Genomic DNA, 16,323 nt, shown 5'->3' on the forward strand with positions numbered 1-16,323 from the left:
TAGTTACTTATGGCAGGATGACAATAGAATGAAAATACTGTATCACATTTGATTAGTGTTGTGACACTCAGATGTTAATCTGATTTCCAACTCCTTGGTCAAAAATATGTCCCAGTTAACAATTTTTAAAATTAAGATGTCTCTTTTGGAAACATGCCAGCAATAAAATAATATGTCCAATCAGCGAAGCTAAATTTACCACAATATTCATATCAAATATGGATCCATGATGTAGAAGCCTAGTGTATTAATAGTATTTCCTGCAGTTATTTTAATCAACCTAAGGGGTCAATCCACTTACTTGCGAGGGGGCGAGTTTCAGTTGCAATGACATGAAAAACATCAGCAATGGTATCCAAACTCACACCCTTAATGGCCTGTTCTTGTGGGGCTGCATACAGCTTCACATACTCGCGTTGTGAGGGGACTCGCGGGTCAATGGATTGACCCCTGTGTCCCTTAAGTGTGAAAAGAGGCTTTTCAAGAACATACAGACCTAAGTGACCTTCCCATGTCACATGGGTAGATTGGCAAATTTCCTATTTGAAATCATATTATCAAGAAACCTCCTGCTCTACATTTAATAACCTTTGATATTCCTTGACCCCCCCCCTTCTGTTGGTGACAAATGCCACAGGATAAAAAACCTAGCAAAAGGACATTCAGATTACCTGTCCTCAATGACCTTATATTTACAAAAAACAGTTCATATATACAGTTATAATTTTAGCAATAGTTGAATTGCCATTAATGAAGGGTATTTTTATCTTGATCATGTCCTGACTATCACACACTCACACAACATAATTAATTGCATTTCAGAATTTTATTATGATTTTATTCATTAAAATTTTTTATTTTTAATCAAGAATAGATTTGATTAGAGTAAGGCTCAATCATGAGAATAGCATGTAACACGACAAAGCTTCTCTCTTACTGCTTGTTAATACACGAGTGCATCTCATGATACCCAAACAATAGAATGAATTGCACTAAATTATTTTATTATGATTTGATAAACTAATTAAAAATTTGTATTTTTCAATTAATAAAGATTTTAAATAAGACCACAAGTATCAGAAAAGCATGGTCACACTAACTGGACTCTCTACTACCGCTTGCTAACATAGAAGTGTACCTCATGATAGTCACACATTATGAATTTGATTTATTTTTTTTATTATGAGTTGACTAACCAAAGATTTGGATTTTTCAACCAAGAAAGGTTTAGATTAAAGAAATCCACAGGTATCAGAATACCATAGTGTGCCTCCCTAAATCTCTACCAAGTATTAATCCAATGGGTTTCTCCTGCCACTCCAACATGGGTGACTATGACATAGAGACAAAAGGATAGCAGTGGCAGACTGAGCAGAGTGCACATTTTTAAAATTGATCTCTACAACAACAAGCTAGCTAAAACCCTTAAAGTAAACATTATTCCAATAATTTTTTGGGGACCATTCCTTATGTTGTAAATTAAACAGAATATGCTCCAAGCACTTGAACAACAGGGATTGTAACTTTTGTAGCTGAAGTGCTTGACTCCCTTGGGAATGCCTCCGTCTGGCAGCCACGCCCCCAGCACGCCCACCAAAGGGGGCGTGCTGTCAATCAACAACGACAGCACGCCCCCTTTGGTGCGAGACCCGGAGCGATGGCTTCCACGTTGCTAGCCGGGTCTCGCGCATGCGCACGACGGAGCAGCCTCCGTTGTGCGCATGCGCACTAGGGCACCATCGACCCGCTTGCGAGCGCTCAGCGCTCGCGAGCGGGTCAGAATCAGGCCCTCAATTCATTGCCAAATTTTCTTATGTATGTTTTGTGTGTGTTTTGTTAAAAATTTGTTGTGGAAAATATATTTTTCCTTGATACTCCTGGCAATGCTGGACTTATCCTATTTGATATTAATTTGAGATGCACTATTTTAAATATCATTAGTAAAAGTTATATTTTAAAACAAACAATTTATATAAGAGTGCCCCAGAAAAAAGAGCTTCTTTTTCTCTTTTGCTTGTTCATACTGTATCCTCCTTCAGCTTCTGTAACTGCTTTTCCAGCAATTTGATTAGGGATATGATTGGTTTTAGTAATTATTAGCTTGCATGATACTGAAAGAATTCTGTAGTGTGCTGCTGTAAGGTAACATGCCCCCCTCTCCCTATCTCATAGCTAGATGTGTAGCTCTTTATATGCTGTTTGTTTACAATCACTTAAACAAATAAAGTGTGAATGAAGTGGGAAGTTGCTAATGATGAAGGGGATAATATATGCTACAATAATGAGTATACAATGTTGGATGTGCTGGACATTGACAGGTTAATGAGGATGATGTTGATTGTGTTGAATTAAGGTAGCCACCACTGGTACTACAAAAATAATCTCTCCAATAGAATCATGATTAAACCTTTTTTTTGTTTGTTTTTTCAACAAAAACACATTTCTGAAGCTCTTACAGTATAAAATAAATGATACTGGATCACACACAATACAATTCAGAATACAAATAGGATGAAATGTATTATCCATTTGTCCCCACTTATTATCCCCACTTATTGCTACTTCTTACTCCAGCCTCCAAAACTTCTCCCCTGCTGCCTCAAACCTTTGGAATGCTCTCTCTTATTCTATTAGACTCTTCCCCAACATCCATTGCTTCAAACGCTCCCTAAAAACACACTAATTCTTGCCTACTAGAACCAATCCTAATCTAGTCCCTTTACCTTTGTTTCTCAGAATACCCCCACTCCATCCACTCCCTTTTTATAATGTAAGCTCTTGTGAGCAGGGCCCTCCCTCCTAGTGTTTCTCTTCACCCCTCTAGATCCACTACCTTGGTCTTCTGGTATATGTTAGTTATATGTCCACCTCTGTATTTATGTGTTATTACAGTATGTACTGTATGTGTTAATCTGTTTTTCCCAGTTTTGTACCTTGCTCTGTATGGTGCTATGGAAATTTGCTGTGTCTTATAAATAAAGCTAATAAATAAAAAATAATAACAAAAGGTTTTTTAACTGAAGAAAGTCTTTCATTTTTAGGGATGTCAAGTGCAAGAATCACACACCTATGGTAGTACTCTTAGTTTCTGTTGCTGCTATGTAGTGTTTGATACTGGTCCAGTGGCATCACTGGAGGGGTGTGCGGGGTGTGGACCTCACCGGGTGTTAACCCTCTGATGGGATGACACCAAAATGCTGGCTTCTCCTCGGTGACCAGGATCCGGGTGCTGCACTGTGATGTTATTGTGCAGAGCAAGTTCATGTGGGATCCAAAACATGCGGTATGCAAGATTTCTGGGAAAATTAGTTTTGCCTTGTTTTGATAACTGATTTTGATCAAAACTTGGTTGTATGTGTCTGTTTCTTCTGTAACCAGCTACAGATGATTGGATAATACTCAACATCCCAATGTCTTTATCAAGGCATGCATGAGCATTCACATGTACTTCACAGTAAATCTCCAGCAGACTTATTGTCTTAAGCTACAGTTGGTGCACACTATGCGATTTTTTTTCTATCAAACCAATAATTGGGATGATTTTTCAGCAAAATCACGGTCCTGATATCTGTGCCACATACTATACAATTTAAATGAAATACCTGGCGCATTTCATAATTAATTTGCAAATGTACGCTCACAAGGATGATGAGGGCAGATAATCGAGAATGGATACACATTGCTCGATAACGGGAAATTGAGGCTGAGATTTCCGGTCTTGACCGACAGATCGGATAATCGAGGGAAAGTGTTTGTGGATGTTTTCTATCCATTTTATCGATGAAATGCTGAAATGATCGTTCATACACACTGTACAATAAATCAGGCCGGTCACCCGATTATTGGCAAATCGGCACAATAATTGTAGCTTTACTCAGATTTTTTGGATCCTGGTTTTCCTGATTTATGAGGCTTTGCACAAAAGTGTAGAGATCTAGTGAACTGACAAACAAAGTGGATATTGCACATGCTAATTCAGTCAGCTGACACCGCTCTCTACCAATTTTGGATGATTTGGAAGACTTAATTTTGACATAACATCAGGTCATCTTAAACACACACTCCACAACATATATCCTAACCCACTGCTCCATGCTCCTTCCTCACTATCTACCCCATCTGTGTCGCCCCTGTTTGTCTGCCCCTCCCCTTTAGAATGTAAGCTCTCATGAGCAAGGCCCTCGTTCCTCACATGCTTCTCCTTCCCATACTTATATTATCATTTACTCCTAACTCACCAATTGGCACCTAACACTTTGTTGCTGATGCCCTGCTGCTTGTGTTATGCAGCTATGTTCATAAACCATGTCCTTGTCCTGCATTGTTTTGTATTACTATTAACTGTTTATCTTGTGTACTCATTTATGTACAGTGTAGGGCGCTGTGGACCCTTTGTGGCGCCATATAAATAAATTATGATAATAATAATGATAATAATAATGATAACTTTTTACACCAACAAACAAAGGTGTTTGCTGATCACAGCATTAAATTGCACTCAAGGCAGTTTAAACAATGCCATTCATGGAAAAACTTGTGGTTCTTAATCCTATGATATTGGTTATTGTTAGATTTTATACTTACATTTATTTTAATGATATTAACATTTTTTATTACATTTATTTTAATATATTATTGGGAACAGTTTGATGTTTTTTTTCTCGAAGTATGGTGTGTATTTTTCCTTTTCTATTTTACTGTTTCTGTAGTACTCCTCAGTGACGCTTATGTCCACCTGCAGCCCATCCAGAATGTAAGCTCTTCTGAGCAGGGCCCTTTGTCCATATTTGTCGCTATGTTATTGCATTATCTGCAGATTAGAATTCTATATCTGTAAAATTGTATTATTGTATGTATCAACTCTGTCTGAAGACCTTTTCACTTTCTAATGTTAATATTCCTCAACTGTGGGCCTAATTCAGCAGAGGACGGATCTGCTATCACAGCTACTAACATGGTAACAGCTGCTATAACACTAATATGATAATGCAGCAGTAGGCGTCACACCTCCTGCATGCATTACTGATCCGAGCTGCATCTTAGGACACAGCACTGGATCATCTGCGTGTCCATCGGCCGGCTAAGTGACCAATACGGTCACGCAAGACGGCCACCGCAGGCGCTCAAAAGAGTGCCAGGAAATCTCTGTCAGCTGATGGAGATCCTGGCCTCTTCACTCCCACCCTATGGTGGTGACATCCCCTCCCTCTCCCTGCCCAGAAATGGAAGCAGACTGTCAATCACTGACATTCTTCTACAGGACTACATACAGGATTGCAGACCCGTTATTCACATGTGCAGAATGGTTCCCGATAATCGGGAATCTGTTATCAGCAGTGCACTAGCTAAATCAGGCCCTGTGTATGCTGCTATGCAGAATTACCAATAAGGGATTTCCATGGCACATGACCAGAGTGAGCACAACCAGCATGGAAGGGACATGGCTATAATTTTACACAGTGTTAGGCCATCTCTGCTCCGTTCCCATCCAAATGAAATACACAGCCTTCCCTTCCCTTTCCTTCCCTTCCCCTCCCCTCCCCTCCCCAATTAATACAGTTTCAAACCTTCTAAAAGGACAGGTGGAGAAGTTCCATAGCAACCAATTATATTCTAGCTATCATTTTATAGAATATACTAGATGAATGACAGTTCGAAGCTGATTGGTTCCTATGGCCAACTTCTCCATTTATTCTCTTTAGAAGGTTTGATACATTTCCCCCTAAATCTGCTTTGAAACAAGCCTTATTCTTTAAAAAGAAGACTTTAATAACACCGAAATAAATTTTAACACTTGACTAGAGCAATTTATTTGCAGAGCTTTAGAGTGCATGTGTAATAACAGTAAGGCAGTGGCATAACTAGGAGGGGTTGGTTGGGGCTCATGCCCTGGGCATCGGAGGCGCAGGTGTGGGGGGGAATGGCTGCAGTCCAGGTCCGTTTCAGTCACTGTAGTGCGGACCACAGTGAATGCGGTCCACAGTACACAGGCACTGCATAGGGGGACCACTACTGGGGGCACTGCATATGGGGGGGCACTGTATAAGGGACACAACTGGGGGCACTACATAAGAGGGACCACTACTGTGAGCACTGCATAAGAGGGACCACTACTGGGGGCACTGTATAAGGGGCACTACTGGAGGCATTGCATAAGGGGTACCACAACTGAGGGCACTGCATATGGGGGACCACTACTGGGGGGGCACTATATAAGGGAACACTACTGGGGGGGCACTGTATAAGGGAACACTACTGGGAGCATTGAATAAGGGGCACTACTGGGGGCACTGTATAAGGGGCACTACTGGGGGGCACTGTATAAGGGAACACTACTTTTGAGCACTGAATAAGTGGCACTATTGGGGGCACTGTATAAGGGGCACTACTACTTGGGACACTACTACTGAGGACATTGCATAAGGAGCACTACTACAGTGGGCATTGCAAGAGGGGCACTACTACTGGGGGCATTAAGGTGCATGTGGAATGGAAAGGAATGATGCCAGAGTGATGAGAAAGGGTGGTGTGCCATGTTGACACCAGCATTTTCAGTGGCCACGCCCCTTGTGGCATGTGACCATGGCCCCACTTTTTTGGCACACGCTTTTTCGATGCACACACATACAGTAGGGGGTGCACCATTTTTCATCTTGCCCTGGGCTCCAAACACCCTAGTTACGCCACTGCAGTAAGGATAACTTTGCAAAAACAAATGATCAAAAAAATTGATTTACATATATTTCATGCCACATAAAAGAGTAGTTGTCTTCCCCACATGTATATTTTTACATACTGCACTGTCAGACTCTTTTTGTACCTTCATGCGTGTCAGGTAGTGCACACCTCATGTTTAAGAGATAGATGGACACACAATTATAGAGAAATGGATCAGGACAATTTGTGACTTGCAGTAAAATATCTGGTCCCCATTGAAGTAATGGCCACAAGCAATCAAACTGGCATTGGTTCTTGACCACCTTATTAATAAAACTAGAAACACCCCCTTAGTGCATATCCATCCACAATCCAGCTATGCTAGTGAGGTGGTAGATTGAATCTAAATATTAATAATGCTGTTTTTCATTATACTCCTTTTTAATTTTATAGTCTTATCAAATAAAACTAAAACTGGTATGTAAATAATTTATACAGTACTTTATTCTTTATTGCTAACACAATCTGTATTTATAGCTAATGGAGGCAGCTTATTGTGATGACTTGATATGGAGTATAACTTTACATCTAATGATATCTCAAAGTACTTGTCCTCCCCCATTAAAACTAAACTGTCAACTTCCAGAATAGAAGCTAAAATTAAGGTCTAGAAATTCAAGTACTGTACTAATGTGTAATATTCATTTGAAAAATGTAATTATATCCAATACTGTAAATTATGTGCCTGGTACTAAATGGTCACAGATTATTGTCATTATTAATGCAGTTTTTTCTTAAGGAAGTTAGATGGTGTTACCAAATATTAGAGAAGTGTGCAGACCCTTGTGTTTTGGTTCTAAATCATCATTGTGTTTTGGTTTTGATTCTACAGTAAATCATCATTGTATTTTGGTTTTAATTTTGGCAAAACCACCCGCAAGTGATTTAGTTTCGGTTTTGGTTTTGGATCTAGATTTCTTTAAAAAAAAATGATAAAAACAGCTAAAACCATGTAACTTGGACCTGTTTTTGTTCCTATGGTGTTATTAATATCAATAACATTTATTTCCAGTAAATTTTGACCACCTCACCAGGGGAAAATGAAGGATTTTTCCAGGGGGGTTTCCACACACACTTATATACATACACATACATACATACACACTTATACATATATGTACACACATACTGTACATATGTTGCACACACCTTACACACAAATACATATGTCACACATACATTACACTTACCTTGCAGCAGCTGCGGAGACGGGACCTGGCAGGCTGGCACCATGTCATTAGGCTCCTCCCTCTAGCTGCAAAATGCCGCATTTCGCTGGTCAATCGAGAGGGGGTGGAGCCAAATGACGGAGTTCTAATAGAATCATGTCATATTGGCTCCGCCTCCCTCTTAACCCGCGTACCGTGGCATTTTGCCGCGACGGGGGCAGGGCTTAATAACATGGTGTCTGGTCTTGAGGCTGTCAGTTCTGGGTATTCAGAAACCCCCCCTCCTGCGTGCACTACTGCTCACAGCTTACAATATTGTTTTCACCAATATTGCCCAAAGGCTGCAGTGAGCTGACTGGCTAAGGTAAGCGACAGAGCAGTGGCACAACACATTGCAGTTTAAAAAATATAGCACATTTATGGAAAACAGTTGTAAGTACTGAAAGTGCAATTGGATTGCAGGTGCTAGCTAGTGTCTGACAAACAAACATACACAGTGACAAAGATGCCTGCAGTCTTTTACATGCTTCCCACCCACTCCATCTACCTACAACTCTCTAAAGATGACTATTGCAGCATGAACTAGAGCCCACACCCTCTCCTGTGTGAAAGGACACCTGAAATCATGAGTGGGGGGGGACTTACATGCAATCCAAACTCGCATTTATGAGATCCGAGTCTGAACTTAGCGAGAAGACCAGAGTCCAGACTCTGTTCCACTCATCCTTGCCGACAATCTGGCAGCCCCCTCCAGGAGGGGGGCATGGCACAATATACAGGGGGCGGAGCAGGGCACATGGCCAAGGAATTGCATCATTTTGGCCCGACCCCTGCTACACAAAAAGCTAATATTATCGGCATTGTGAAGAAGGGGCCGGGTCATGATGACGCAACTGAGCTCGGGTCCAGAGGGTCGACGGCCGGCCAGGAGGCTTCCCTACTTTTCCAGGGGCCAGGAGCGCAACCCAATTTTCAGAAGGCTCCCGGCCAAATTTGGGAGAGTAGGAAACTATGGTTCTATTTAGAACCTCAAAGCGAGTCGGGTCTCGGTTCGACTTGGAGCCCCAAAGTTCGGGTGTGTTTGGTTTTCAGCAAAACCGAACCGCTCATCTCTACCACAAATAAGGTATATTTTTATTCTTGCTTTATGGAGCATGGTAATTATACAGCTATATGAAACTGTGTATTTCATTTATGATAGTTTAAAATATTCTAATAAAATATACAATATAAACAGTGTTCATATTCTCTTAGCCGATAAAGAAATATAATCTCATGTTTAATTAATAAATGCTTAATAATAATTTCTATGCAGAACAATTGATTTCTATGTCATTTACAATCTGCAGAAAGATAAAATGAAAATAAAATGAGCTACAATGTAGAGTAAAATAAAATGTACCATGATTGGTGGCCATCAGCCAATAATTGTATTTTTCCCTTAAGGTAGTTGTTTGGTGAACTCATATTTAATTTTCTTTTATCTTAGAGAAACTGACATTTGAAGATGTCAGGTCACCTCAAGAATTCCGGACAGGCGAAGATGCAGAAATTGTCTGCCACATCACCAGCTCGCCTGCACCAATGGTCAGATGGTTGAATAACGGTGAAGATGTAACAGACATTGATGACAGTTAGTATTTTGGTAACGTTTTAAGTTATGTTTTTCAAAAGAGGTTTTAGCTATTTTTTTTAAGCCTTGTAGCCTAAAACAATATTATGTTTTGTTTTGTTTTTTATATGTCCCATTTAAGTAAAGGTATTCCATACTACTGCATTTACATACAAATTGTAGAGAACAAATATAATTGAAATATAGATAGGTACAATTTATGTTGTGTTGTATTTCATCTGGGGATATTATGGAACTTTGTGCAGTGACTGTACCCACCTGTTTTATTTTGTACTTTATAATACATCTATTGCCAAAATAACTTATAGGAGATGTTTACCATCATCATTATCATCTTAAGACCAAAAGTTAGAATATATCTGGAAGTTACTATAAGCTATGTGAAATAACCCTGGTAGTAATACTGCATGTAGAGATGCTAGAAGTGGACGAATTGGTGGCACTTGGGTCAACGACTCCCAGTGCGGCAAGTAAAACTCTTGCGCACACCTCCTGTTCGTCAAAAAGGGGGCGTGACTTCACTGGGAGGGGGCATTGCCTTGCTGGACACCCCCGGTATCCTCACTCTGGGGGTGTGCCCCACACTTTTACACTGCAGGATTCCCAGTGACAGGAAGCCAGGCACTGCGCTGTGATGTTAGTGTGCTGCATCTGGCTCCCTGTCACTGAGGAGGAGCTGGCATTTTGGTGTCATCCCCTTGTAAGGTGCAGGGTCGTACTGGCCCACAGGGGTACAGGGGAAACCCCCGGTGGGCCTCAGTGCCTGAGGGCCCACCCCCTTCTTTAGGGATCAGGTTCCAGACTGTGCACTTGAATTATACTGCACAGGACTATTATGTATGTTCTACAATGTATTGCTGTTATTAATCTGGTACATTATCATGCATTCACTAGCAGTATTTTATATATATATATAATATATATATATATATATATATTTTTATATATTTTAAGGGGCCCAGACCCCCTCTGGAGGCTGGCCACACCCCTAAGTATGGGCCCCTATCACTGCATTCCCCCGGTGGGCCCTTCATGCCCCAGTCCAACACTGGTAAGGTGACACCAGGTGCCGTCCACACCCGCCTAGTGATAACACCAAGTGGACTTCTCAGTCCTTGCACATGCAGATGCAGGCTACTGCCCCAGGCCATGGGCTGATACTGACATTTGCATATGCTCGCAGCTCTGGCAAGAGTAAATGCAGTATCGTTCATCTATGAATCAGGCTCAATATGAGATAACAGGCATTCAGGTAATGCATGGGGGCTACTGCAGAAGAGGATGGGCCTTTTTATGTCTAATATCATGTATTCACAGTTTTCTGATTTATTTATTTTTTTAAGCACGCCATAAATAAATTCCACATACAGATGTGTCCACATACATCTTACTTCCCATGCGCTATACTGTACATCGCGTTAAACATAACACGTGAGTGCCGTGCAAAGCTGTAACGCTGAACATCTTTTTCGTGTGACTTTTTACCTTCAAATCATCTTATCTCACAAAGCAAAGAGAATACTGTAGGGTGCACAGGTAGCTTCTGCTGATTAAAATGATATGCCTCATGCCTATATTCTGTGTATGACTGTGGTGTATCTTCATGCCAAATGCTACAATGCAGTATCAGCGGCTGTGACTCTCGGCGCTACCGAGTCATACCATGAGATGGTGCAACTAGAAGAATGGGTTAAAGCACAAGAAAGTAAGATGTATGTGGACACATTTGTACAGTAACATACCTACTTTGTAACTAGCTTCTTTTACAACTTTTTCCTATGGTCCTATACATTGTAGTGCCTGGCATGGGCGTAACTACCGTAAGTGCAAGGGGTGCAGCTGGTATGGGGCCCAGAGCTCAGGGGGGCCAATCTTCCTTGTCAAAGTTACATGTGTTATATACATTTTTTACCATCCGGTGGTACATAAGGGCCCTTACAAACTTTATGCTATGAGGACTTCAAATACCTAGTTACGCCCCTGCAACCTGGTATTATAACTCCAAAAACATTTCCTGACCAAATGGATGAAATCATTGAACCATAGCATTATACCATTTTTCTTCACAATTATTGTACGGTTAATATGTTATTACACTGTCATTTGAGAGATTGTAGTAAGTAACTGCATTGTAAGGGCAATAAATCACTTGCATGTTTATTTTGAAGATTTATTTAAAATGTTACTTTAACATATGTGAATAAATGCATTCATTCATTTTAATCAAAGCCTTATACCCTTGTGCAAAAGAAAATTATTTGATCGTGTCTACTAGATAATGATATTCCAAAAATATTTCCTTTTTTTATTTTCTATTTATTTTTTTTGTAGGATTTTTTGGCACACACAAAAATATTAAACTTTGAAAATTACATTTTACTTTCAAATTGGTAAATACATTTTTCATGAAATGCCTGATAGTGTTAGGCAAGAGAAAATCTGTTTAGGAATCACATTTAGTAGTCCACAGTCTTCCTTCAGTTCATTCCTTTCTAACCTTTGTTTGCATCTTTATTATTTTTTTTTTTAGGTCGATTTGCAATGTTAACAAACAATAATCTCCAGATTATCAACATAAGTAAAAGAGATGAAGGCATTTACAGATGTGAGGGGCGAGTGGAGGTCAGGGGCGAAATTGATTTCCGAGATATATTGGTCATTGTGAATGGTAAGCAATTAACCTTTTTCCCTCTGCACCAGCTTTACAAATATCCCTCAAAATCTTATATTATAGTTTGCCATCATTTTATTACTTTTTTTTTGTAATTATTTTCTGTGTTTCTCATAATGAGTTGGATGGAATTTGCAATTAATTCCCAAGTGCAAAAGTTGCATTTTGCTTAGCTTGCAAGCTGGTTATATTGGCAAGATGTGCCCAGCTCGGAAAGGTATTGTAGCGTATATTCCTGATTCACTCTTGTACTGAACAGAAGTGTGTGCACCTGGTTTGTGCCAGGGGGTAGGACTATTCAGAGATACTGTACAGTGGTAGTCAATAAATAGATTACGCAATTCAAATAAAATATTCAACATGACAGTGTAATAATAACTAACAAGCCACCTATAGTGGATGGCTTTGAAACACCAGAAAGAAAGTTCCTGATTAGACCCTAAAACCAATAAACCTCAAATAATGACTTGAACAACAATTTTTGGAATTAATGGGGTCACAGCTTTTATTTTATAATTATAATTATTAATTATATCCTGGCTGTTGCCCGCCGGCAACAGCCAGGATATAATTAATGAACCACTAAAAGGGGTGGGTCAAAGCCCCACCTCTGATGCAGCCATGACCATCCAGGTACAGTACCATTACCCTTTACTTGGCCAGTACTGGCCCTGACCCTGAGTCAGAGACCAGGTCCTCCCCTAAGGGATAAGAACATACCTAAAACCAGTTTCAAAAGAAAAATGCCCCTCAGTTACTCTTGCAACCTATTTGGCTGCCGGTGAGCAGTGACTTCCCACCGTGCTGCACCTCCTCTGAAATAAAAAAGTTAGTGAACAAACAAGACAAGACAAAACAAAACAACACAAAGGTAGGGTGGGGTAGTCCAAAATGGAAAGAGGAATGCTTTCTGTCAGAGTCAATATAAGAACATACCTAAAACCCGCCCCTAAACTCAACCCGATTGGGCTTTAATTATCAACAAAAATTCTACCTGTCCATCACATCCATATAGTTCAAGAAATGTAAAAACCACACACTAAAGGACACTTATTATTGCTTCACACTTATGCAGCCCTCACTCTTTTTAAAGTCAAATTCACCGAAATGAATAAAAAAATAAAAGTTTTCATCAAAATCAAATCAACACACACATCTGTCGCCTTCCCCTTTAGCCACCTAATTGGCACGATTGTATACAATGTGACAGCAGCCAGCTCAACTTTCCATTCTTTTCCATCTTGTCTCTGTCTCTATTTAAAAAGGAAATTTCCTCCTTCATGTCCTGCTCCCCAGGAGTGACGTAGCAGTCTTTGGCCACCAGCATCACTGGTGAGTCTACATCCCAGAGTGTCTCGCAAATGGCATTTTGGAACAAATATGTAATAACAAAATGCAAACAAGGAAACTTCAATTCCACTCTGATCATTATGGGGCTGATTTCTGCAAGTGCAGAGATCAGCTGCAGCAGAGGGACTGATCATTTACCTCTGACATACATTTCACTATACTCTGGATGATGGTGAGAGGAAGGAGTACTGCCACTGGGGGGAGGGCAATACCACTGGGGGATATCTATTGCTACTGGGGGTGGCGGTTAATGCCTCATAAAGGTATACCGGCCCTGGGGGGGTTATGAAGATACAATTCTTAAATGGTGACACTGGGGGGTGTAGGAATAGTGCTACAATGGGGACCTAACATTGGTGGGTGTGTGGTTATGCCAATGGGAATCTATTACCACTAAGGGGATAATGCCACTGGGGGTCTCTTGGGGATTTATTGCCACTGGATGGATGGGAGGTAAAGTTACTATGGGGACATATGGGCATATCAGGATTGTGAGACACCTCCTAGGCAATTATTTCCAGTAAAATAATAAGAATACTTTTGTATAAAGATATTCCTACATTAAATAGAAAAAATTACAAATTGTCAGTTAAGTGGTTAGAGGATCAAAGGGAAAATATGCAAATAATTATGACTGGGTGACTAAGGAAATAGATAATGTTGAGGCCATAGATATAGCTTATCTAGACTTTAGTAAGGCTTTTGACACTGTTCCACATCGCATACTGTTAAATATACTGGAAAGAATGGGATTGGATACAAAGATAGTTCAATGGATAAAATCATGGCTGCAGGATAGGAAATAGAGAGTTGTAGTAAACAGAGTGCAGTCTCAAGAGGGAAATGTTACCAGTAGAGTAACTCAGGGATCTGTACTTGGACCAGTGCTTTTTAATATCTTATTTGTGACATTGCAAATGGTATTGAAGGGAAACTATGCCTTTTTGCAGATGACACAAAGGTACACAATGCAACAGGGTAGACACACCAGGAGGGGTAAAACAAATGATGATCTAAAGTAGGTAGACTAGAGGAATGGTCAAGAACGTGGCAACTACAGTTTAATGCCAAAAAATGCAAGATCATGCACTTGGGTCTCAAGAATCCAAAGGCTAAATATAGTATTAATGGCACTATACTGGAAACTACTGAAGAGGAAAGGGATCTAGGAGTCACTATTTCAGGAGACTTAAAGGCAAGCAAACATTGTAACAAAGCAATTAGGAAGGCAAGTCAGATGCTTGGTTGCATAGGGAGAGGAATCAGTAGCAGAAAGAAAGAAGTGGTAATACCACTGTATAGGTCATTGGTACGTCCTCATCTTGAATACTGTGTCCAGTTCTGGAGGCCATATCTCCAGAAGGATATTAATACACTAGAGACTGTACAAAGAAGGGCAACTAAAATGGTGCAAGGTCTACACCACAAAACGTAACAGGAAAGACTAAAAGATCTTAATATGTATAATTTGGAGCAGAGAAGGGAAAAGGGGGACAGGATAGAAACGTTCAAATATATAAAGGGTTCTAACAAGGTAAAGGAAGGAGACATTCTTCAAAGAAATAGAAGTATTAGAACAAGAGGACATGTCCTGAAACTGGAGGGTGGTAGGTTCAAGGGAAATTTGAGGAAAAATTGTTTCATAGAAAGAGTAGTGGTCAAGTGGAATAGCCTCCCATCAGAGGTGGTAGAGGCTAAGACAGTAGAGCAATTTAAACATGCATGTGATAGACATAAGGATAAAAGAAGTAAGGATCAATAAGGGTTGAGGTAACAATATGTTTAAAAATGGGGCAGACTAGATGGGCCAAGTGGTTCTTATCTGCCATCAAATTCTATGTTTCTATGTTACTTTAGTATTAGCATAAGTTGGATGGATTCAGATGTCATTGGTCATCATCATCATCAACACCACCACCACAATCAGTTCACATTGTGCACCAATGGTTGAGTATGCGGAAATGATACACTTCCAACTAGGTCTATGTGCAGCTTTCTTGTCCGCATTCGATGCACAGAGCCGTAACTAGACATTTTGGTGCCCTGTGCCAGAAAGAGCATTGGCGCCCCCCTCATTTTTCAAAGGGAAATAATGCACCCAAAAAAGGGCCATTGCTTCATGGGGAAGGGCCAGAGAAGATATAGGAGAGGCCAGGAGATGCTGGGGATAAAAGAAGAGGAAGCTACAAGCAAGAATGATAATAAACAGAAATTTGACAGGCCCAAACAGCGCCCCCTGACCATTGGTGCCCTGTGCTATGGCATTGGCTGCACTACCCTAGCTACGGTCCTGTCGATGCATTTGCATGAACACATCTTTACTGTACTTTGGTTGTACTTACAAAACCCTCAAAGCCCCATCTTGTCCCCCTAGTCCAAGGGACTGTAAGCAATAATTACGTCTTAGTCGGCATTGCTATGGATGTGTGAGAATGTTTGGCATGTATGTGGGATTTAATTTAATACCAATCCACCTGTACATGGGCCACTGTATGTCCTAATATTATCTCTCCATGTTTACTGCACATTGATCACCTCACTCCCCAATTGTAATTAAATAAAACCTGTATTTTTTCTATAGCTGGGAATCCTTTCCATTGTGCACCGATTCCTCAGTAATTAAGGTCTCAAATACTGATATCAATAAATAAATGTATTATAGACAAAAGAAATCATCAGAAATAAAACATAATACTAATAATAAATAAAACAGAAAAATGGGGAGAAAGAGAGAGGGGATTCTACTATAGGTAATAGAGAATTAGTGTCCCAACAGTCTGCAC

The 16,323-nt window shown here is 40.2% G+C and overlaps 1 protein-coding gene across 2 annotated transcripts in view; it reads left to right on the top strand.

The window, feature by feature from the left end:
- NCAM2 (neural cell adhesion molecule 2) overlaps positions 1 to 16,323 on the top strand; it is a 342,401-nt gene that overhangs the window by 134,545 nt on the left and 191,533 nt on the right. For both annotated transcript variants that reach the window (XM_088481682.1, XM_088481683.1), the window contains exons 4-5: positions 9,376 to 9,519; positions 12,050 to 12,187. In XM_088481682.1, the coding sequence (XP_088337808.1) occupies positions 9,376 to 9,519; positions 12,050 to 12,187 (282 nt within the window). The remainder of the gene's footprint in view (positions 1 to 9,375; positions 9,520 to 12,049; positions 12,188 to 16,323) is intronic.

Source organism: Taudactylus pleione, unplaced genomic scaffold (genome assembly GCF_031769625.1).
Source record: "Taudactylus pleione unplaced genomic scaffold, aTauple2 ptg000276l, whole genome shotgun sequence".
In the NCBI taxonomy this organism is placed as follows: domain Eukaryota; kingdom Metazoa; phylum Chordata; class Amphibia; order Anura; family Myobatrachidae; genus Taudactylus; species Taudactylus pleione.